The sequence below is a fragment of the Sander vitreus genome, chromosome 12 (genome assembly GCF_031162955.1).
Source record: "Sander vitreus isolate 19-12246 chromosome 12, sanVit1, whole genome shotgun sequence".
NCBI classification, from domain to species: domain Eukaryota; kingdom Metazoa; phylum Chordata; class Actinopteri; order Perciformes; family Percidae; genus Sander; species Sander vitreus.
This window is the reverse complement of record NC_135866.1, coordinates 1,592,187-1,616,477: the sequence shown is the minus strand read 5'-3', so window position 1 is coordinate 1,616,477 and position 24,291 is coordinate 1,592,187. Positions and strand designations below refer to the sequence as shown.

Sequence of the window (24,291 nt, the reverse complement as noted above, 5' to 3'; positions counted from 1 at the left end):
AAAGAATCAATCGGGACAAAAGCATACCGTACAAGCAACTCAAAATGTTTCTTAAGTGCTTAAGTAAATGTACTTAGTTACCTGCCCTTGGGCAAGGCAATAACTGCTCCAGCAGAAAACAGTACAGATTCTAGCATACTTAAATGCGACCAACGCTATAAAGGGGGTAGTCAAAGGTTTAACACTAACTTCTGATCAGACCAACATCTTAGGTAGGAATACAATCTGACCATTTATTGGACAAATGAAATGGCACGATTGACAGCTAACGGAACCAATCAGACCTTCACACGGATGCAACAAATCTTCGGCGGAAACAAGCGTGTTTCTAGCCTCACCATATGGTGCTGTGACTGCTGGCGTGCGGATGCTCTTGACTCTCAATGAGATAGTTAATGAATTAGCCAACTGACGGGGTCGAGGTCTAATGCCTCAGTGATAGCAGAGGGGATTCGCCATACTGAGGGCGCATCGACAAATCACACTGCAGCCCATCGCATATTCAGGATGATAATTGAGCTCCGGGAAGGTCTCGATCCCATCGGGTGGCGACGGTGATGAGGAAGTCAGCTGCTCTGGGTTCACTGTGTTTCTATGGGGATGGAGGAAGGAATGGGGGCAATAGGGCTTGTGATTTTATGCAAAGGCAAACATTTGAGATTGATTTGAGATTGGCTGTCAAGGGATGGAGACATGGAGAGGAAAGTAAATTCAGGATTATTTGCCATATGTCAGTAGGGTTTGACAAGATGTCAAATTAAGCAACAGCTTTCACCTCATAGTAACTAGGTATTATTTTAACAAATATCTGATGGACAGCTGGTTATGAGTTATACAGAATATACAGTATAGGGACTCTAAATCAGCTCAGAGCAGTCTCTTGGAGTATGAGTGTATTGAATTGTTGTTTTCCTCCTCAGTGTCTTGGACACTATTTCTTATAAATAGCCAGACACTTGGCGAGCCTTAGGCCATGCCTCCGGCTCTGCGTGTATGCAGAGATTGACGAGACTCCAAGCGCCCTAATTTTATTCATCCACCAATGCTGTCTGTTAAGTCTCATTGCTTTGACATGGCTGCAACACACACATGCTCGCAGGGTATCTGGTTGCAAACGAACACACAGAAAGATCCTTGCAAATACATGTATACATGCATAAGCAGGATGTACAAAAGCACAAACTACACACTTGTGTGTGCAGACAAAGACGTGTGTATGTACACACACACAGAGACACACAGAGACAGACACACACACAGACAGACAGACAGACAGACAGACAGACAGACAGACACACACACACACACACACACACACACACAGAGACACACAAACACAAAACACACCTCCAGGCTTAGCCTCTGCTTTCAATTACCAGACGGGCCAAGGGGAAATCAAAACTTTGACACACCAGGTTGGAAAAGGAGAGCGGGGAAGCCAGGCAGTGCCAGAGGCGTAAACATGCACACAGACGTGCGCGCCCATACAGACACACAGCAGCGGTGCACAGACTCTGCCTCGGCTTTCAAGCAGGCGACAGGCCAAGATGTACAGAGAATGTAAAAACATGACATTGAGGGGAGAAAAAAAAAAGTTGTGTAGCTCAGCCATGGTTTTTTTCTTTTCTCCAGCTGCCTACAGGGAGGTGAACGTGCGTGGGAGGGGTTGGTGAACTTCTATGACCTGAATACTTACTTTTATTTCATGAAACGACTCATTGCTGCTCATGAGGGTATTTCCCAATGGTTTGCTTTGCGTGTATTGTACATTTACAGTATCACAGAAAGGGTCCTATTGAAGTGGTGCCTGATGACTCCACGTTCACAAAAGTGTCTTTATTTAGGACAGCCGTGTCAGATGAGTACCATTTTTATTTTTTACAGGAAACACACACACACACACACACACACTATAATTACAACCACTTTGATCTTAAACAGGATCACAACATCCCTAGTCCGTATCATTGGATCAATTAAATATGTGGCATCCGTAATGGCAATATTAAAATAGAGTAAGCAGCACAAAATTCTGGGCCCTGTAGAAAGGCATTTTCTATGGGCCCCTCCCCGCATCTACAGCTATTCATTCTAGTATCTTTTTGGGCCCTCACATGAGGGCCCTGGGTACTCAGTCCCCTTCCCCCCCCCCAGTCCGACGCCCCTCGGCAGGATATAATAGCCACAATGTGTTTCAAAATGTCCATTTCATTAATCTCAAACTCTCACGTCTTCAAGACTAAAAAGAAAGAAAAGTTCTTGACCAAACTGCAATCTGGAAATCCCAGATCAGCTGGTAAAGACAAATCTGAGCAGTAACTGTGAATGAAAGCAATCCCCCCCCCCTTTACTCAATAACTAATGTTAACATGTGTGACACAATGTCAGCGAGCACTTTGTACTATGGATTCTTCAAGACAAATAATAAATTCAAGAATGTGAACATATCAATTTATAATAAGAATAAAAAGACCCATCATTTGAAATGTGAAGCTGCACTTCAGCTTAATGTGACTGAAATTGTTATACATAAAGTAAAATAATATGGCCCAATTTGATCCTTTCTCTCTCGGTCTTGACTGTCTCTCATTTGGACTCTGTCTTGACTCGGTCTCGACTAGTCCTGGTCTTGGACTTGACAAATCTGGTCTTGTCTACAGCCATAACTGGCCTCATTCAAAATAAGACCATTTTTAGTGGTTAGTGGTTTAAACCATTACAATGCAGTATGATTCAATTTGACGTGGGTTTTATTTTCATAGAGGTGCTGATGTTTTACTTTCTGGTAAAACAAGTAGCGCTGCAAAATCTAACTGCCATAGATAGTTTGGGGTTATAACCTTAATGGTCTTAATATTCTTTAATGTTTGTTTTCACTTCTAAGTGGTTCACATATATATTGTGTATATACATAATGGTTAAACTGGGGAGTTGTGTAAAACCTGTGTGGCCACTTGTTGGACTCCCTTTGTAAAATGTATCTAATGATGCTGCTGCACCTCCAGGTCTCAGCAAAGACAGCTGGAAGTAAAATGCTATCATTATACATTACCAAAACTATGAAAAAATGACTATAAGGTGTGTCTAGATGCCATTGTTATATATAGCCCATGTGATGTTATGATCATGCAGACTGCAACTATGACATTATTCAGGTTAGGTGATCAGAAAAATCTGTTGAAATGGCAATTTCCTTTCAAAGTACTGTATTAACCTGACTAATTTTAAAATCCGGGGCATTAAAATAATTTTTTGGATAACCAGCCAACATGGCTAGTAGAGTTACCAGCTAGATTTTCCACTAGCCACATTCTTTTTCTCCTAACTAACTTTACTAATTCATTTCAGCAGTTTTTTTTCCATGCCGTTCCATTCGGCTCCTCCTTCAGCCGAGCGGCTAATCGATACCACACACGCTAGGCACGCAGCCAACTGTTTTTGACACGCTACAACATAGTGTTAATGGATAATGGAAATTTAGGATTAGTACTACAAGCAGTGTTGCCAGATAAACGGTACGTTTCCAAGCCAAACATACACAAAACCGCCCAAATTTCTTGGTGGAAAAGAGACCAATCTGGCAACACTCAAACAAATGCAGTGTTATTTGCATCAATCACCAGGCAAATTGTCTAGTAACTTTACAATGTTACCCGCCAAAGTGAATTTTTACCCACATTTGGCAGGTTGGCGGGTGTAAATTTAAAGCCCTGCTGATATGTATCTACATAGCTATCGCCGACTTGATCCTACTCAGACATTCTGTATATCCAAAATGTTGTCCCTACTTTTCTGAGAACAGTTAAAATGGCAAGAATTCACAGCCACACACCGGTCTCAATCCGATCTGGCTTTCATTTTTGTTTCCTCACCTCATTTCTTTTGGCCACTCGTCTGGCCACAATGAGCTGGATCATCCCGCGTTTGTTGCCTTCCGTTGACATGGACTTGCGTAGCGTCTCCATGGCGTCATGGTTGGTTTTGCCCAATAGCGACTCCCCATTCACAGCAATCAACTGGTCATTCACTCGAAGCCGGCCATCCTGTTGGTGAGCAACAAAAGTGTTTCTTTTGGTGTTTAAACTCCTAACTGTACACAGAATGGAGGCTGTGATTTTCCAACTACCAAACAGCACATGTGTGATAAATGAAAAGCAGCCATATCTCCCAGTTTAACAATAACCTTTATCTCATCAGACTAACAGTCTCACTCACAGACTGTATCCTGTTTCTATGATCTAATCTCTTACAGAGAAGTGTGCTTGAAAGCCCATTATTATGTTCTGTCAACACAAGCTGGTTTGTGGGAAAAACAAGTTGAAAGTCTATTGAAATTGACTGCAGCAGCGCAGCACTACAGACAGCAACAGAAAATAGCGCACTTTGTGTTAATAGTTTTTTTTCTTTATACTGTAGTTGCTGAGGAACAGAAAAATCATTTTACTTCACTTTCTTTGCTAAGGACATATGGAGGGATTTTAAACATCGACCCAGTTGGATGTACCCAATTTGTTGCATGACATCGCTCTCTTATTCTGTCACTTTCTGACAGATTGTCCGCAGATATCAGAAAGTTACACTTAATGCCTTCTATGACCTTTTACGTGTGTGTGTGTCTTTGTCTGCAGGTTATACAGGTTATACAGACACGGTGTTGGGTTTATCTAGAATATGTAAGAGCGAAGCTCACTATAAAGGGAGCTACATCAGGTTAAGCAGAGATAAGCATTTTGTCTTCTACGAAGCTTCTAATTCCACTGCTGAATAAATCCACTTATAGTCGCTGCAAAACAAATACAGAACATGTTTAAGTTGATATTAAAGCGCTTGTAGGCACTTTTCTGGCATTGTTGGGCAAAAATTCCATAATAATCTTTCATCATATTATAATTGAAGTGGTCTGAGAGAAAACTAGACTTCTGCAGCTGCTCCTGGCTCTGTATTCAGGCTTAAAGAAAATCTAGCCCTCACAGGAGACTTTGGTCAATCACAGGTCATTTCAGAGAAAGAGAGCGTTCCTATTGGCTGTTCTGTGCATGCATTGCCCTTGTGACAAAGTGACAAAGTGTTTTACTCACTGCAGTTTTAAGACCTATTGTTTTAGTAGGTGTTAAGATGTTCTATAAAGCCTGGTATTTCTGCATCTGCATACACTGTCTCACGGATCCTAAACTTTGGGTGAGTGCCACTCTGTAAGAACAAAATACCTATAAATAGAAACTATTCACTAATTTATATACAAAACATGGTTTCCAGGACTGATATAATCTTACCACAATCAACTGGTTTTAGAGGTCCCACGGTAAAGGTACAAACTGTGGGGTGATTGCGCCTTCACAGTTGCTGACCTGAGAATTTGAAACCTGACATTCGCATTATTGCAGATGTAGCTCTTTTTAGATCCAAACTTATTTATTTTTGTTAGTTATGTTTTATTCTTGTACTTGATGTAAAGCACTTTGGATACCGGTCGGTTGCTGTAAAACGCTATATGAATAAATGTTGATTGATTGATTGATTACCTCAAGCTAGTTAAAAAAAGGTTTCTTAGAAGAATAAGACCCCACTTTTAAATCTCTCTTTTCATTTCCACTCAAAGCCTCTATTAATAACCGCAGACTGTATCACACCTTGCAGGCTGCCCCTCCATTAATGATGGATTTGACGAAAATGCCCAGGTCAGCGTGGTTCTCCTTTGAGCGATTGCCTTTGACGCTTACACCCAACCCAGCTGAACCGGAGTCGCTAAGGGGGATCTCAAAGGTCAGGAACTCTCTGGTCCCGTCTGGAGTCAGGACCAACTCGTCCTCCTCGCTCTTCTGGAAGAGGGGGAACAAAGAAAAACACAGGGAGAGTCAGATTCTAGACTTGCACAGCAAAACAAACCTACTGTATCGGAAATTCCGCCGGATCGCACTCTTCTCGGCCGGATGTCAGTCAATTCCCGCTTTCTTTGTGTTGTAATTTTAAACTCTGGTGGATTTAGTGGCTTCAGTTTTCAGTGATTTTAGCGTTGGTGATTATTTTCTATTACAACGTTTCACTGTTGACGTCATCATATGCCAATTCAGTAGACAACCCGGTAGACAGTTCGCCCAACCCTAAGCTGGACGTAATGTAGTCGATTGAACCGCCAACCCTGCAACGAGTGAGTGGACAACCCGCTCCACCTCCTGAGCCACAGCCGCCAATTAAACACTTGTTTGTGTGCCATGTACAGTAAAACAAGGCATAAAGCCAAATTTATGCAGATTAAGAGCTTGTACTGTGAAGCAGCTGCAGGTACACAACATCCCAACGTTTCATTCAGCCAAGAATAGAAACGGTTGATTTAAAAATATTGGTCTCATTTCTGTCAGGACATTTTTGCCGGTAACTTTATAATATATTATTGAGTGCATACTGACTCACTGTTACTCATACCTAGTGTTTAAACAAAAATAATTTGAAACGGACTTGGAAAATCTTGTAATGTCCAATAACAAATTTTATGGATTATAGTTGGATTAAAAATGCCATAGATGTGGTTAACTCAACACGTATTTCATGTGTTATTACATTAGATGTTCTATTGTTTTTATCCCAAGTCTCCAAACAAATGTCCTTCAGTATTACATACCCAACTTTAACCCCAGGCAGTCATAATGTTGATGTTAAGCCTAAACCCAAGTTCTAAACTTATTGCAGCCCATACGAATAAACACACTACACTAAAAATGTCTTTATTTCAAAGCTCTAAAACTCAAAGAGTTTAGAAAGAAACACACACTGCCCAAAGAACAAATTCATACATGTCATGCACCTGGATCGTGATACTGAGTGCGTCACATAGGCAGTAAACTTCCCAATAACCCCGCATGAACACAGCAGCCTAATTGGCATGCTGAGTGCTCGCTCTCTCTCTCTCTCTCTCTCTCTCTCTCTCTCTCTCTCCCCCCCTCCCTTCACAACAGGTGCTTCTCTCACTCTTTCTCCATATTCATTTTCCCTCTCTCTTCCAGCTTAACAATAAAAAGCTATTCTCTCTTGCTTGTTATTTGACAGCTGTCCTCTGAATAGATGGGTGCGTGCACACTCACGCCTGGCAATTATTGTGCACGCCTAATGAATTCAATCATCGGGCTCGGTGTCAGCATGTCATTAGCTCCCTTTGTTTGCTGGGAGAGAGATGGAATTGCTCTGGGTTGAATGGAGGAGGGAGAAAGAGGGTTGGAGGGAAAGGGAAAGTGGGAAGAAGGTGGGGGAAGACAGAAGAGAAGAAGGGCAAAACGAGGATGTATGGGGTAAGAAGGAAAAGGGAGAAACAGTAGGTAGGAAGGAAGGAAGGAAGGAAGGAAGGAAGGAAGGAAGGAAGGAAGGAAGGAAGGGCAAGCATGGAGAGCACTGTCAGGGTGTCTGCATGTTTTAGAAAGACAAATGAATGCTAACTGGAATAAATTTGAGATCAAATTAAAAACGAAGGAAAAACAGCCAATTTGATATCAGACACAGCTTATGGGAAATGCTGAGGAATAATAACACGTAAGACAACAAGAATTGAATTATTTTGGAACCTCAAATCCAATTCATTCTGCCTGAAATTGAATTTAAGACTAATTCATTCAACAACGACATAATCCTCTTAAACTGCAAGTGAACAGAAAATGTATTATTACAACAACAAACTAAGAGATCTTTTAACAAATATTAGTTTAACATCTAAATCAGGATTTAAGTTTCAAATTCAATATGCTACAAAATACATCACTAAGACACAAGTTTTAAAAGTATTTACAGAATGTATTGCGGCCTAGAAATACTCCTGCAAGCACAGCCGTAGCGTTAATTCTGTGAGTTGCCCAAACTACAAAACGAAGCTGTTTGAGAACCTAACGAGTCTTCAAGAAAATCTTCAAGTTAAACCTTTTCTTATTGTATCATTATTCTGTGATAGTCTGTTAAGCTAACATAACTTTAGCTAAAGTAGCTAAAGTGACGAGCTGACATCTGTATAGTGAGAAAAGCAGGAAAAGAAACGCAATTAATTTAGATGTTTGATAAGCCAGAAAGTTGTCTTCAGAAAGACGAGAGTGGTCAGTCTAGCTAGTAACACTGTGTAACGTTAGCTCATTTCAGACAGGTTGTTAGCAGTTAGCTTGGTAATTTACGAGCATGAACAACAGTTGATGGAAAGTGAACACCAGTTATTATGTTCCAGGTAAACTTCTTAGCACATCATATCAATGTTTTAAGCGTATTACATTGTAAGTTCTGAAAAGGGAAGCCAACTTATTTAAAGCTGTAAAGTAGCTTGGCCTGTCAGTCTGTGAAGCTAACAAAACTTTAGCTCAAGCAGCTAAAGTGCAGAGCTGACAACTGTATCATTAGCGATATTATATTGTTCAGACATGACCTACAGTACCTTGTGAGCAACAAGCTAAATAGTTGCACACTAAATATGGGCAAAATGTATTACTTTTTCAATAGAAAACTAGCTATGATTACTTGGCCTTTGGCCATTTTCCAACTGACTGGTTTGAATAAAACAAGCAACTAATATCAGATTTTTTTCACATAGAAATACATTTGTGGTTATGCTTAAAAATAAAAGCTTAACCACAAAAAAAATACCAGTTATTTAACACCATGTAGACAAAAAACAGGCCTGGAGATGAATTTATGAGAATAATCACAATCACAACAATGTTCAGAAAAATCCCAACGAGATATTTTCCTCAAATTGTTCCGCTCTACCTTTACATATAGCCATTTTAAAATACAGTACTTTGATGTTTTAAATGACCTGATTGATGGTACTGAAGACAGGAAAGAGAGAAGGCTGCAAAAATAGAAACCCATGAAACACAGGCAGAGGAGGAAGGAAAGAAAGTAAGAGGAGTTGAACAAAGGTGAGAGGAGGGAGAAGAGTGATGAGCTCGAGAGGAGGGACGGAGACAAATAGAGCGAGGGTGAAAGAGCGAGAAGCCGAAAAGAAAGGGGCGAAAAGAATGAGAAAGTGCCAGCATGACAATGACAGAGTGAGCGAGCGAGGGAGTGTGAATGAAAGGCTGACAGAAAGGGATGAATTCAAGTGGAACACAAAAGGAGACAGGCACTGCCACCTCTTTCACTGTACGTCTGCATCTCTCACTCTTTTTCTTTCTCTACCCCTACCTTTTTTCACCTGTCTCTTTATACTGCTCTCTATTTTATTTTGCTTTCTTCAAACCCTCTTCCACTGCTTACTTAGGCTGTCTTTTCCATTGACATATATAAAATGGACCAACAGATCCCGTTGCTCTGGACGGAGACCAGTGAAGGATATTAGAAGCACTTTTCCGGTGATGGCTGAGTGTTACTGAGCAGCCTCCAACTGAGCTTGAAGACGTAGATGTGACGTGAGCAACCTGTCTGAAAGTTGGAAGTCTTCTGGTAGCTGTGCCAAGAGAAATCTCAATCATTCCCAATCTAGCAGAGACGGAGAGCGTAGGTATATGTAAGGAGATAACATAGACACAAGCTAATTATTGCTAACTGAAATGATAGTTAACATTAGTAATTAAACTTAAACAGCTAATGTGAGTCGAAACTGCCTTCGAGCTTCTCCTGTACTGTACGGTAATTTCTTTACTATGTTATGACCCAATCATTAGCCTATTTTTATAAAAACGTCTGCTACGGAGCCATAACGTGAGCTACAAGGTAATGGAGCCTTTTATACATTGTCGTGTTTCTTTAGAAATAAACAATGGACAAATAGAGTCTTTAAACGCAACAAACACGAAACAGTCTGAAAATACCAACCTCACATTCTAGTGTCGACGAGATATACACAGCTTTTGGAAAACCTAAGCATGCTCAATGACATTAATGAAGACAATTTAACAACTTGATTTGACCGACGTCTTAGCACAGCATCATAGGAAATACAGTACTGTTCGTCTGGGTAACAGGTGGCATCTACAAGCCAAGGGCAAATGATCATTTTCTGCTTGTATAGTTGCCTGACAACTAGGGTTGGGCGGTAATACGGTATACCACGGGGTCTAAAAATAGCAACGGTATCAGTTTCAATACCGTCATTAAAAAAAATGCAATGCACTTATATATGAGACAAGGATTAAATATTAAATTGTGGTGACCCACAAGTAAGACTGAACGAGACATTCACCAAGGTACTGTACCTTTAAGGGAGAGGTGTTATGATATACGAGTTCAGGGTTAACAGCTGAATTATGTCAAACAACGACGGTGGTGAAAATGCTGCTGTTGCGGCGGCGGCGCGGCTAATGTCGGCAGTGTTGGGGAGTAACGGAATACATGTACCGGCGTTACGTATTCAGAATACAAATTATGAGTAACTGTATTCCGTTACAGTTACAATTTAAATAGTTGGTATTTAGAATACAGTTACATTGTTGAAATCAATGGATTACGTGACAATACTTCTGTTTCACAGGTTTATTCACTCTCGCAACTCCGTGCATTTCCCAGAAGCCCCAATATGAAAACGAAAAAAATTAGCTATTTGCGTGATCACTGATAAGAGGTAGAGATGGAGCCGGAACCGGCACAACAGAGCCAGGGCAGGAATGGTTTCTATCTTGGAAATTCAAACAGCATTTCACATTAAAGAAAGAGAAGGGAGAAGGAAATATAACTGTGCAGTGCAGCTTCTGCTTGCCAGCAACCAACTTCCTTTCAGTGTCCAAATTCCTCCACCTCCAACCTGAAGAAGCATCTTAAAGTAAGTTATTTTTTTAATTAGCCAAGCGTAGTCGTCTGCTGTAGTTTTACTGCTCACCTTGCTATTTTATAGTTGACATGTGACTTTACATTCTCCTACATGCTGATTTACTAGCCCCAGAGCCGTTGAAAGACTGACTAGCCCCGTTTGACATGTTAGCTAACGTTAGCTAAAATTAGCTCATGGTAGTTTAGACTGCGGTTAGATTTTTGTGGTATGCAGTTCGAGACTACAAATACAAAAATCTGCTTGTTGGTACACATTCAGCCATTTGGAACAGAAGAACACACCAGAATAGGCCTGTTTAGTAAGCTGTATGTGATGGCCGCATTCCTACTTATAAAATGCAATTCAATGTGGAAGAAATCCAAGTATTCAGAATACGTTTTTGGGCATGTATTCTGTACTCTGTAACGGAATACGTTTTGAAAGTATCCTTCCCAACACTGAATGTCGGTGCTATCTATGCGGCCACCATCAAGTTACCGGACTTTTGGCAGCACAACCCACGGTCGTGGTTTTAGCACATCGAGGCCCAGTTCCAGCTGAGAGGAATAACACGGGACGTTACAAAGTATTTCCACGTGGTATCGGCCTTAGATGCCTCAACAACAGCCAGGGCTATGGCGCTGTTAGAGGCTCCTCCGGCTAACGGCAAGTACGACGCAGAGATGGGGACTCGAGTCGCACTTAAGTCGCACAAACAGCTGACTTCAGACTTGACTCGGACTCGACCCAAAAGACTTCAGACTTGACTCGGACTCGAGCTCCGAGACTCGTCAACAACCTGTTTTCATGCAATTATTGCTTTTTAAATCAAAATGTATTCATGTATTTCTATTTTCTTTTATTGGAGCATATACGGGGAAACGTATGACGAGCTGTATGTCCCCTGCCCTTTGCCATAATGTGCAACGTAACGCATGCGCCTATGTGCGCGCACTCATATAAAAAAATGCATTGCCGATGGCGACACCAAGTCCTCCTGGAGTTGTGCCTTTTCTCATTAGTTTAGCTTTCAATAACTTGGTAAACAGTGGCAGTAAGCTAACAGCTACATGCAAAGTGTGTGGCACCAAGATAAATGATGCTGGATCAACAACGTCGGACTTCATCAGGCATCTCAAAACGCACCCAGATAGGTCAGTCACTCACACGCTAATGTGAAAAGAGACGTTACATTTAGCATATATCGTCACAGGTAACAAGCTAACCATCGCAAAGTGTTGTGCTAATGCTGAGAACAGGCAAATTGTATCTTACAGTTAGTGGTTGCTGAGGCTAAGAAATCCATGGCCCACAGGAGGCAGGACGCACGGATCCATCTCCCCAGGAACAAACGCTGTGTCGGGTAGGGCAAACTCAGGTGATGCGTAATTGATCCCGTGGATGATTTGTAGGCTATTAAGTGAACAAGGTGTACCCGGTCCACCAAACACTGGGCCGTCTTGACTGTCTTAATTCTGCACATATTTCTGTTACTGTAGTCCTATTTACTATTTCATTATTTCATCCATGAGTGGCGCAGCAGATCCGTGCGCACTGTCACCTGCCGTGGAGACGCTGGCCTCACTAACCTCTCCTCCTCTGAGTCGGGTCTCCCTTGCGCTGGACTCAGTTTCACTGAGCCTACTAACACTTAGAAAATAAATGTCATTACATCAGTGAGTTCAAACTGCTTATTGTGCGTAATTTGCACTGACACTGAGATGCATGTTCTGTAACCGGTGTGGCGCTGCCACTTTTCGCTTGATTTCCACTTTGACAGACATTTTTTTGAGTGAAAGAGACGTTACATTTAGCATATATAATCACAGGTAACAAGCTAACCATCACAAAGTGTTGTGCTAATGCTGGGAACATGCAAATTGTATCTTTATAGTTGTATCCATATGATGTGACAGACTTAGGTTCATATTTCACCAGGTCCGAGGTCTAGAGGGATGTGTTAAGTAGCCTAGACCCCATAAAGTTATCATACAACTGATTTTTATACTGTACTGTATGGATGGTAGCTACAGGACATGTTTTGAATTCATAAGATTTAACAATACAGTGTTAGGGACAGATCAGATGGCCAGAGACTGGAGACTTGGACTTGTGGCACAAGACTTGAGACTTGACTTGAACTTGCCCCTCAAAGACTTGAGACTTGACTTGGACTCGAGCTCAAAGACTTGAGACTTGACTTGGACTTGCAAAAAATGACTTGTGAACATCTCTGGTATGACGCACTCAAAACATTCCTGTTGGAACTCTTTGAGCTGTGGGAGCTGGAGAAAGCAGACCGCCTGCTGTCCCTGAACGGCCTTGGCGACAGCAAGCCGTCCGAGTTAATGGAGAGGATGCTGGCTGTGCTGGGCGTGGCGGATCCCTCATTCCTCTTCGCCCACATTTTCCTGCAGCAGCTTCCAGCACCCATGTGCACCGCACTGGCCTGCTCCCCCCTCTCTTCCTCCAGAGACTATCGGGCGCTGGCTGTGGAGGCAGACAGGATTTTCCTCGCCAACCGGCAGCAGTTTGTCCACGCGCTGCCCCCCCAGCACACGTCTGCCCCGCTTGCACTCCACAAAATATAATTTATGTGGAGGAGAAAGTAGTTTTTTGTAAGTTGTTGTTATGTTATTATTGTTTCAGTATTAGTGTTTGGTATTCAGTCTCTGAACGGTGCACAAGTCAACAGTTTGGCGACGCCATCTGAGCCTTACGTCATCATTTTTAATTAGTCACGGTAATACCGCATACCGCGGTAAAATAGGGAGGAGGTTTGACGGTATCAAAATTTGGATACCGCCCAACCCTACCGACAACAGAAATAGAAAAGCAAGTAGATAAAAAAACGACTAAACATGAGTTGAGCTGTTTTAAAGGAGACCTATTATGATATGGTTTCAGATTGTATTTCGTGATTCTACTAGAAGATGTTTACATGCTTTAATGTTCAACAAACACTTAATATCTCTCATACCCATCATATTTTTTCCCTTACTCACCCTCAGTCTGAGACGCTCTATTGAAGCGCCTGTCTCTTTATGCCCTCTCTCCCAAAAAAACCCAGTCTGCTCTGATTGGTCAGGGCGTTTCCGCATGTCCGCAAGTCTCTGCAATCAATCAAATCACCGCTGTTGTTGCACTCCGTTAGAGTCTGAGACTGACGGCAACGGAGTATACAGCGAGACTTTGTACCGTGAAAAATCTAAAATAAAGGACTCTGAACCAAAAATGACACAACCGGACAGGTTTCAGCAGTAATGCGAAAATGGGTGAAAAATTAGCAGTCAAGGTTATAGGTTTCTCTGGTGTTAGCATGCAGCTACTTGTATTTAGAAGTGGATTGTGGAATAAAACAGAACTTTCTACTGTCAAAAAAGGCAGATAAAAGCTTCTGAACCAAATACTACCCAACTGGAAATTGGGGAGGAATTAACAACAATAGCAGCCAAGATTTCCCTGACTTAGCATGTAGCTAGTCCTATGTAAACACAACAGTAGCCTTAAAAAAAAAAAAACTGCAATAGTCTGCCTGGACCAATCATAGAAACCCGGGTCGATGTCACGTGACATCCAGCTGAGAGTTAAAATGTTAAAAGCGGAGCGTTCACAACATTGGGGAATCTGAGGTGTTTGCTTACAGGATTTCTCCGAAATACGTTTACCTCATTGTTTGAAACTCTGGCCACGTTTAACATGAAAATCTGACATTGTTAGATTATAGAAATTACAGGAAATACTGAAAAGCATAATAGGTTCCCTTTAAAACACAGTATAGCAGGAGAGGACTGATCAGAGGTTTAACCAGCTGAATCTCTGGACTCGTCTTTCCTACCCCTGTCTTTTGTCGTTTGCCAGCTGAAAGAGGACAAAGAAGAAGGGCTTTAGGATTTTCCTGTTCAGGTGTTAAAGTGTAGACATAATACAACCTAAAAACACTGGTGTGGATGCATGTTGTTTATACATGTATACAGCATCCAACTTACATATGTTTCACCTTTTCATCTTCTTTCTCTTCATCCAACACCCACTGCTTTCTGTCGCCTCCCCTTTCACTGTCCCCTCCCTATTTTTTTTTAATACCTTCCTTTCTCTCCCTTGCCTTCCACCTCTGAACCTCCCCCATTTCACTCATCTAAATGTACTCTCACCCTCAGAGGCTCCACTAAATCTTTAGCATTAAATGAAATGATAATCGCTGCTCATTTAACACGCTATTCTTGTTTACTCTCCACACTCACACACACACTTCTCTTCACTGCCGTGGCTGAAAAGCTCAACTTTGGCCAAACAAACCTGTCGATTTGATGGCATCTGACAGAGACGCTTATAAAAAACTGGGCTTAGCGACAGAGGGGGGTGAGAAGGAGGCAGCGAAGGGTGTAATTGGTCAAGGGGAGTCGGGGTGGAGAGCATTGTTGGCTGCTTACTGTAGCACTATCTATCTCTTTTTATTCATACTCTGACTCTCTCTCTCCCTATTCCTCCCTTCCTACATTTACCACTCCCATTCTCACCTTTTCACCCGTTATCTCCCTCCTCATCCCTCTCTCCATCTACACTATACGACCAAAAGGATGGGGACTCACATCAAATCCCAATGCTCTCTCCCTTTCTTCAGCTGTCTGCCACTCTCTGTTACCCTTTTCTTTTTTTTCCACGATTCCCAACTCCGATTTTAGACTCTCTTACCCTCACTCCCCTCCCCTCTCTTCTCTCACTCTTTCTGACACGTCTCGCTGTTAGCTCCATGCTGATAGACCATGAATATCAAATACTTGTGGCACAGCATGGAGAAAAAGAGGAAGGCAGGCAGGCAGGTGTGTGTGTGTGTGTGTGTGTATATGTGTGTGTGTATGTATGTGTGTATGTGTGTGTGTGTGTGTGTGTGTGTGTGTGTGTGCCGTTGCGTGACCGAGAGAGAAGGCAGTTCTGTATGCATCTATAGGTGGATATGTGTCAGTACAAGCACACTAACAAACAGCATGTGCACTCAAATGTCATCCTTATATACGGTGTAGGTGCCTGCACACACCCCTTCAACTGCCAACACACACCACTGACACATGACAACTATAGCATTAGGGCGAAAAATCGACACACACACACACACACTCTTTCTGTCCCAAACTAATCAGCTGGTTTCTCTCCAGCTCCCTTTGGACAGTCAAACTCTATGTGGCTCGCTCTTGAGAGCTCCACAACCCACTAGAAACCATTTATAACCTCATCCAAACCCGAGCAATTACACCAGCAGCTGCTCCATGTCTCTCCGCGTATGTGTGCGCTAGTGTGTGAGTATACTTATGTGTGAATGTGTAGTCGTGTACGTGCACCTGAGGTATGTTTATGTGAAGTGCACCATATGGCTTGGGTGTTTCAGAGTTTGTAATGTGTAAAAAGTGTAGTCTATGTTTGTAACTCTATACTGCAAGTGTGTGTGTGGAGTGGGCTGTATGGGTAGTTGTAATGTGTGTGTGTGTGTGTGTGTGTGTGTGTGTGTGTGTGTGTGTGTGTGTGTGTGTGGGCCAGGTGGCAGCTTGAAACGTCCCTTTAAATTAAGCAGGAGAGCCTGTTCTGTGGTAGAACGGCCCTCACTGATTGACTCGTATGTGTCACCAAGAGCCTGCTACAGAAAACAAAAAAAGCATCGAGCCTGCCGCTACAGGGCTGCAACCATTAATCACTGCGGCTATCCTATTGTGCTAATAATGATACAAAGTTATGTTACTATTGTAATGATTCTCTGTTATGGGAGAAACTCTACCTTATGCACACAAGCATTGGTATTCAGATCACGTATTCGGGGAAAAGCAGCTATGCTACAATGTAAAAGCACTCAATTATGAGTAAAGGGTTATTTTTACTTGGGGAAGTATTATCAACAATTTGTACACACATGTCAAAAACAAAAGTTCACGTTAGACAAAATGAGTGTTATATTACTTTATATACTACTTTATATACAGTTGGATTATTTACTCAATAATAACAATTAATAAGATATTTATGTGTTGTACGTCAATATTCATGAATTAAAGTAAAAAAGTCTATTTCCATAAGAACTGTAGTGAAGTAGTTACAATGGAAATACATAGTCTTTACCTTAATGACATGAATGACGGCCGAACCTTGTCGACACTGTAGCATATACATTTGAATGAAATATGGCATAAAAAAACTCTGGCCCACTGGGAAATGATCTGCTTATTATGAGACAGTTATGCTAATGGAATTCTTATATTGTCCTTAGATAAACAGAACCTTATGCTGCACTATGCCGTTTCATCAGTTATGGTATGTCATGCAATATTATTATTATTATTATTATTTTGCTGGTTGAAGTTCATAATGATCATACACTGACAGGGTTATATTGAACTGTAAATGAAGTTGAATGGCTGTGATATGTCATAAGATGTTTTAAACATTTACATGACATGTCATGTATCCACCATGTCATCCTACGCAATGCCACCACACCTATAGAGCTCAACAGTGTGGTCCCGGAAGTAACAATCCCATTGATTTTCTCTATAAGAATTTTGATTATTAGCCATAATGTCTAAACCCTCTGAGGTAGACTGACCACACGTTACAAGGTTGTATAACTTAAGTTTCTGCTCCTGTAGAAGCTGGAGGTCCGTATGAAATCAAACTAGTATTAAGAAAAACATGTTTTTATTCACGGTCTTATGGAGAAAAAGTACACTACCTACAAACCTAAGCGTTAAGAGCTACGTCTCCGATTGGTCCATCTTGCTGTTTCCACGGAAACCTTTACTGAACCCACGAAACTGCAAACGGCTAGAGTGAGCTTCAACCATTCAAGCCTTTTTCAAAATGTTTTTCTTTTTTTTACGCTGAATCAAATGTTGTGTAGTCACGATTCATCTCGTAGCTGGTTGGCTTGGTTCCGGGCTTAAAAGTCTTTATATAGGCAATTTTTGAAACGTCAATGAAACAATTGAATGGGGAAAAAAACACTTGCGGAACCAGAACCATTGAAAAAGTGGGCGGTCGCTGTTGAGCTCTATGGACATTCCATATAATATTGATGCTGATTCATGAGCAGCCAACACATGTTCTGCTATGCTGAACGCTTTATCATGTCATCAAGAAAATCCTTATCATTACAGCACAACGTGCTAACAGATTGCCGTTTCATAGCAGCTTTGTGTGCAGAGGGGGAGAGGAAACATGAACGTGTGATAGATAGCATCTTGGCACGGTGTTGCTGCAGCGTTACTGCTGCCACTGCTGATGGCTTTTCAATGTAGCACTGCAGTAATTTTCCATAAGCCTGTGTGACTAATGGCGTAAACAATGGAGCCCAATGTTCACGTTATGAGCCCATTATGGAACTATCAGGGCAGGCATGTAAAGATGGATGCCTTTGATCAGTGCTCTATTGTAGAAGCCAGGAGCAGGGAAGAGGATTTGCCTCTTGTGTCTTAAGTGTGTGTGTGTGTGTGTGTGTGTGTGTGTGTGTGTGTGTGTGTGTGTGTGTGTGTGTGTGTGTGTGTGTGTGTGTGTGTGTGTGTGTGTGTGTGTGTGTGTGTGTGTGTGTGTGTGTGTGTGTGTGTGTGTGTGTGTGTGTGTGCGAGAAAGAAAGCAGAAGAGGGGAAGAATGGAGTGAAAATGAGAGAAGGGAACAAAGACAGAAACAAGAGAGATACAATAGAAATGAAAGCAAAGATAAGGTAAGAGTGGCTGAGAAAGAGACAAGAGAAAAACACAACAACGTGTTTTGTTTCTACAGACCATTGGCAAAGCATCCGATTGGTTAAATGACTCCCAGTCTATTTGTGAAGCCAACCAAAGTATCTCATTTGCCTTTAATGCCTTTTCCCTATACAGCATAATGACCCAAGCTGGTGATGTCATGCAGCAGTTACCTCAATCAGCCAATGGGGTTTCCCGGCTGTCACAGGCTGCCTTGGATGCTAAAAGGAGCAGTCAAAGTCAACATGTTAGACACAAGGGCCACTTAGACAGAAACCGCTGGAATGTGATGAGGAACTAAATATAGAGTGAGGTGGCAAAGTATTTAACACGGATGGTTAGGGATGTAAAAGTAATGGCTGAGGGGTTGGAAGGAACACAAATGCACCGAAGCATTGATAATGGATCAAGTAGAGATTAGCTTTGCTCTACACAAACAGTAAAGTTGAAAAAAGTTTGATAATTTTAAAAGATGAATACAACAGAGTGTCACACAACTAATGACAGCCTCTAGTGGACTACTGGGACAATGTGGGTGATTTTCAGGTCATTGGACTGATTTCACGAAGTGAGTGCTTTTTCCACTTCAGTTGTTGCATTTTGTCTGCCGTGTAACCCTCGACAGAGCTCTCTCTCTCACAGGATGAGTCACGCCATGCCCACCTCAAAAACCCCGGCTGGAGTGCCAGCAAACCTGCAGGTCTAAAAGCTGTCTACATAGTATATTCTGTTAGCCGTTTTTATGTTATTAATTGCAATTTTTGTTGAACTGTACAAAGAGATGAAACATAGAAGGAATGAAGCCATATTGGTAACAAAGTCATCAGATATACTTAAGCTCCATTAAGGCTCTAATCCCAGCGTGTAACATTGACTGAAAAAGTCTTTTCTTCTTTTAACTCCAACTTTAACATCAACTCTCTTTATGCAAGCTGTCTGAATGGATACATTATGTATGTATGTATGTATGTATGCATACAGATAATACACTCTACTAGCAGTGTGAAGAAGCATAAATGCTATTCTGTTCATTAAAAACTATGAACTATGAACTATTCACTGAACTTGAATGGTTCCAACTCTGAAACGTCATCTCTCTTCACAGTGCTGGAACTATTATTTGGTTAATCAACATAAATTTGGATTAAATTAACATTTAAGTAATTTATTAAACAGAATTGGCGAATTGGTTCCAGTTTCTCAAATGTGAAGATGTGCAACTTTTTATCTGCTTTGTATTATTTAAATTTTTGACGGTTTCAAACAAAAACAAAAAAAACAATTTGAAGGCATCACCTTAGGCTCTGGGAACCTACCTTTTAGCATCATTTTTTTTTTTTTTTTTTTTACAATTTCCTGAAACTATTTAGACTCAGATCAAGAGATCAATAATGAAAATAATCATTAGCTGCCACCCAACCAACATCCAATTCTTGCTTAATCTACTCGAAAGGTATCTATTACTTGAAAACGGATGCTTGTCCATTAAAAGCCTCCGTTGTTGCACTGTTAGATGCACACCCTGCATCTAAAGCTGTGCACCATTACGGTGCCTCTGCTGCTGCTGCTGCTGCTGCTGCTGCTGTTGTTGTTGTTGTTGTTGTTGTTGTTGGCAGCGAGATGTTTAAAATGAGGTGCCTGACAACAGATAGCATCTGAAAGGCACTGGATCCATTATGTGGTGGTTGATGTTCCAGGAAAGGGTGAGGAAGAGGAGAGAAGCTCATCTGGAGGTTTGGAGTTAGAAAGGGAGGGATGGAGTGAGGTGAGAGGAGACCAAATGGGGGAGAGAGGAGACAGTATGGCCATGGTTGGTTTCCTTCATCTAGCTCTCAGCCCGGGTGTTGCATTGATTTTTAGGGAGGTAAACGTCCACAAAGAGAGAAAATGAAACTATTGCTTTGAGCACAAATACGTGCAAGTAAAAAAAACTTAAAACTATGATTTCAGGGCAAGTCCCTTAAAAATCAAGTTCTCTCTCACTGCTAGTGTAGATTGGCATGCCAACATACAATGCAACCAACTAATAATGTGACATTTACACAGTGTTGCAAACTCTCACTAAGGGTACATGTACATTGCTATGTTTTGGTTTTTAAGTGGAGTTTTGAGCCAAGTGTTTTAGCTCCAGTAGAAGAACTAATCTCTGTTTAAACTAACACGCCCAAACCAAAATATGTGTATAGGGTGAAACGCCAGAGCAGGGGGAATGAGAGGGGGAACACCAGAGCAGGGGGAATGAGAGGGGGAAACGCCAGAGCAGGGGGAATGAGAGGGGGAAACGCCAGAGCAGGGGGAATGAGAGGGGGAAACACCAGAGCAGGGGGAATGAGAGGGGGAAACGCCAGAGCAGGGGGAATGAGAGGGGAGAAACGTAACAAAAGATATTAATTTTTAAACCAAAACATAGCAATGTAAATGTAGCCTAACAAAGCAGCAGCGGTAGAACTCTAGGGGGTCTTCCTCTACTCATGTTAAGGCTGATGGAATGATACACATTGTCATGTCTGAAACGTGTGCACGTGTGACATGTGCCAGCTTGCAGCCACAGTAATCGTCAATGCCCTGCCATAACGTTCCTTGATGATGAGGATCATCCACACAGCTGGCAGGTACCACCGCCAATCAAATTAACCGGCCAATTACACTTCTAGCATGCCGCGCAGAATGCAACCAATTACTTACACTTGGCCAGATGTAAGCTGAAGGTAGGGCCAGATGTGAAGACGTGAAGTCTGCGGTTGGTAAATTACAACTCAAGTTTGCTATGTAAATGGGGGAGTTATGGAAATCTGAATAGCCTTTTAATATCAGCAGTAAAGACAGATGAGCTTTTAACAGCTGCTGTGGTGGAGAAGCTTTTAGGCGACGTTGTGACGAGTAATGCTCACGCCATAGAGACTGTACTGTAGAATCGGAATCAGAAAGCAGTTTATTGCCACAGTAGTGGAACTACATGGAATTTGCCCTGGTGATTGGGTGCATACATACAAACAAAAAATATTAAACCTTAATAAGAATAAAAAATAAATACAGAAACAGACAAATATATATAAAATATGGTTAAAGTAGTTTAACCACTGTGTGCTATGGGCAGATATATAGTCCAGGATGGAGGTTAGTGCAAAGTGTAGTGGCTAGTGGTGGTGGTGGGGTTGGGGGGCTGACTGCAGAGTTGTTACTATAACAGTAAGAGTCACGGTTTTCCTGCTGATAGCTGATTGTTCACAGAAGGTAGATTACCATACTAAAACTACTATCTGCAGGGCACAATCCCAAGATTATGAATGTTTCTTGCATTTGGTGCCTGGGTATTTATGGGTATGATATATGAGGCTATATATGTCAAGTGCCTCTATTACAAATGGCGTCATCTGTCAAGGGTGTCAAAGTTTCTGTGCATGGCACTGAGAGAGCCGCAGCCAGCTCTGACTGCATTTTTCCCCGTCAATAAAGTAAAACCCCAAACTAAACAGACTGTTTGTTATTCACCTCCTATATCAGAGTGAGTCTGCTGCAAGACGGCCAAACTGACAACCCTATCCACAGCCGACAACTAAAGCAAACTCCCATGTGTTTCCACCTTCACTGACAAATACAGCTCCGAGGGGAGTGATGGAGCGAATTATTCTGCAGCGCAGCCTGAACAATCCATACTGATGAACCATGAAATTGTGATTTGTTAGAGCAACTCTGGATGGAGATTAAAATTAGTGTTACTGACTAAAATGTATATGCATGACTAGTGACTTGCACTGTGATTGACCAGCTAGTTTACTAGTGGGCCCTGGATGCATAAGATATTGTTTTTGTCCCAACTGGGTGATAACATTCTGTGTTACTCTGAGCAGAGATTAATAACATCCGTGCAAAGGAAGAGGAGGAAGAGGTTTGGGGAAGTGGGTTTGATTGCAGGCTAGTGTTGGGGTGGAGTCTTACCACATCTCTGGGGCTTTGCACCCGGGGCTCAGCATTCTAGAGGACAGAGGGGGAGACAGAAGAACCAAAAGTCAAGAAAGCAAGAAAACACATTTATTGACAGAAACAGTAATTTAAGTCCAGCACACAAGAAGCCGTGAAAAGACAAACGTATGGATGAGTGGAAGCGGTGTGATAAGTAAATAAGGATGCAGGAAATGAAAATGATCAATCTCAGCAGACAGCTGTGCAGTGATGGCTGGGTAGCGTGTGCTCAGACTTCAAATATAAACTGTGGGTCAGAAACAACTGTAGCATTTGCAAGGACAAAAGAATGTCACAATCTCTACTGAGGAGAGGAGATTTTCTCTCTAGAGTGTCTCCAACCAATGTCCTCTCACTGTCCAGCTGTTAAACTGAAACTCTCAGTTCATCCAGATTGCTTTCACCACATGCAAGTGACCTAGATGAGCTCACAGCAATAAGCTTTACCAGCAAAAGGAAGCACTTTGTCGACTGTTTTCTGCTTGAGTTTTGAAACAAGCATTTAAACACTCTGATCTGTGCAATATTTATTGACAAATGCATTGCATGATGGACACTTTGAACAATACTTTATTTGGTGAGCAGCAGTGATCTTTAAACATTTGCACGGTTTGGTCTCTCTATATGCACGCTGTCCTACTCAAGGTTGAAAAATATATGTTCTGCATGTATTTTGGGTAAAAATAATTGATTATATACTTTGATTTAAAACTGACAGTGCAGAAGTATAATCTTCAAACAATCTACAGGAAATGAACCGTGCTCTTTCTCTATCAATGAAACAATTGATGACGAATGATGTTGCGTCACAGGTCCCTGGTATATGATAGCATATGAGCATTGTAATTAGGGCTGCACAATATATCGTTTTGTAATGGTCATGTAAATATTCACTGGCGCAATACACATATCGCAAAAGGCTGAGACATATCGCGAAAGAAACTCAGATTTTATAGAGAGATGATAGAAAACTAACTTTTTTAGTCCTGCCTTTTATATTCAATTCAATGTTTAATTGGTTCAACAAAAGAATGTTAGAAATGATTTCCTTTCATTTCTTTTAAATTCAACAAGCAGTTTGTTGTGTTTTAGCAGAACACTGAAACTCAGTACATTTTAATATCTGTTTATTTATCACATGTAATATCGTTAATAACATTATCGCATATTTTCCTCATACAGTGCAGCCCTATTAGTAAAAACTATTTACAAAGCAATTCTTTTGTTAGGCGACCATTAATGTGCTCAATAAGCTCAATAACCAATTTCATCATTATATGTTATTTTAGGTTATATAGGTTTCAGATGAGTGATACAACAGGCTGCTCAGAGTGACCAATCACAGATCATAAATAGGATCGGGCATCGAGAACCGGTTCAAAAATTACAATTCCAATGGAATCGTTTGGAAAATTTGGTTTTGAATCCGATCATCGGTTCTAAATTTAACACGCGCAAGTTTTGGTTTCCGTAGCGACCACCGTACTTCCAGGCACTGTGTTGCAGCCATGGAGCACAGTAAGCGGTGCTCTAAAGTGTGGCTTTATTTTACGTTGAAAAAGCTCGGTAACACTGTATATCACCTTGGAATCACAATAAAATGTTCCTCTTATCTGTCAAATAAGCAGGTGACCTGTTTCAACTCCAACCCTCAAAGAATCAGAATCAAGAATCAACTTTGAGTTCTTGAAAAATAAATTCAATTTATTATTATTAAGAATCAATAAGTCCGGAATCGGAACGGAAGAATGGGAATTGGAATAAATATTGTTAAAATCAAAACGATGGCCAACCCTAGTCATAAACATTAGTGAATTAAATGTAAGGCCTCTTCTTTTATACCTGCTGCATGTGGTAGCTGCACAAATAATACAACAGCTGTTGAC

General features: G+C 41.4%; 1 protein-coding gene across 7 annotated transcripts in view; it reads right to left on the bottom strand.

Annotated features, from left to right (window-relative positions):
- pard3ab (par-3 family cell polarity regulator alpha, b) overlaps nt 1-24,291 on the bottom strand; it is a 315,562-nt gene that overhangs the window by 125,404 nt on the left and 165,867 nt on the right. For 2 of the 7 annotated variants that reach the window (XM_078265135.1, XM_078265139.1), the window contains exons 12-15: nt 22,382-22,417; nt 18,616-18,663; nt 5,631-5,819; nt 3,873-4,043 (exon numbers count right to left, since the gene is read on the bottom strand). In XM_078265135.1, the coding sequence (XP_078121261.1) occupies nt 3,873-4,043; nt 5,631-5,819; nt 18,616-18,663; nt 22,382-22,417 (444 nt within the window). The remainder of the gene's footprint in view (nt 1-3,872; nt 4,044-5,630; nt 5,820-18,615; nt 18,664-22,381; nt 22,418-24,291) is intronic. The other 5 variants (XM_078265140.1, XM_078265141.1, XM_078265136.1 and 2 more) reach the window with 4 other exon arrangements.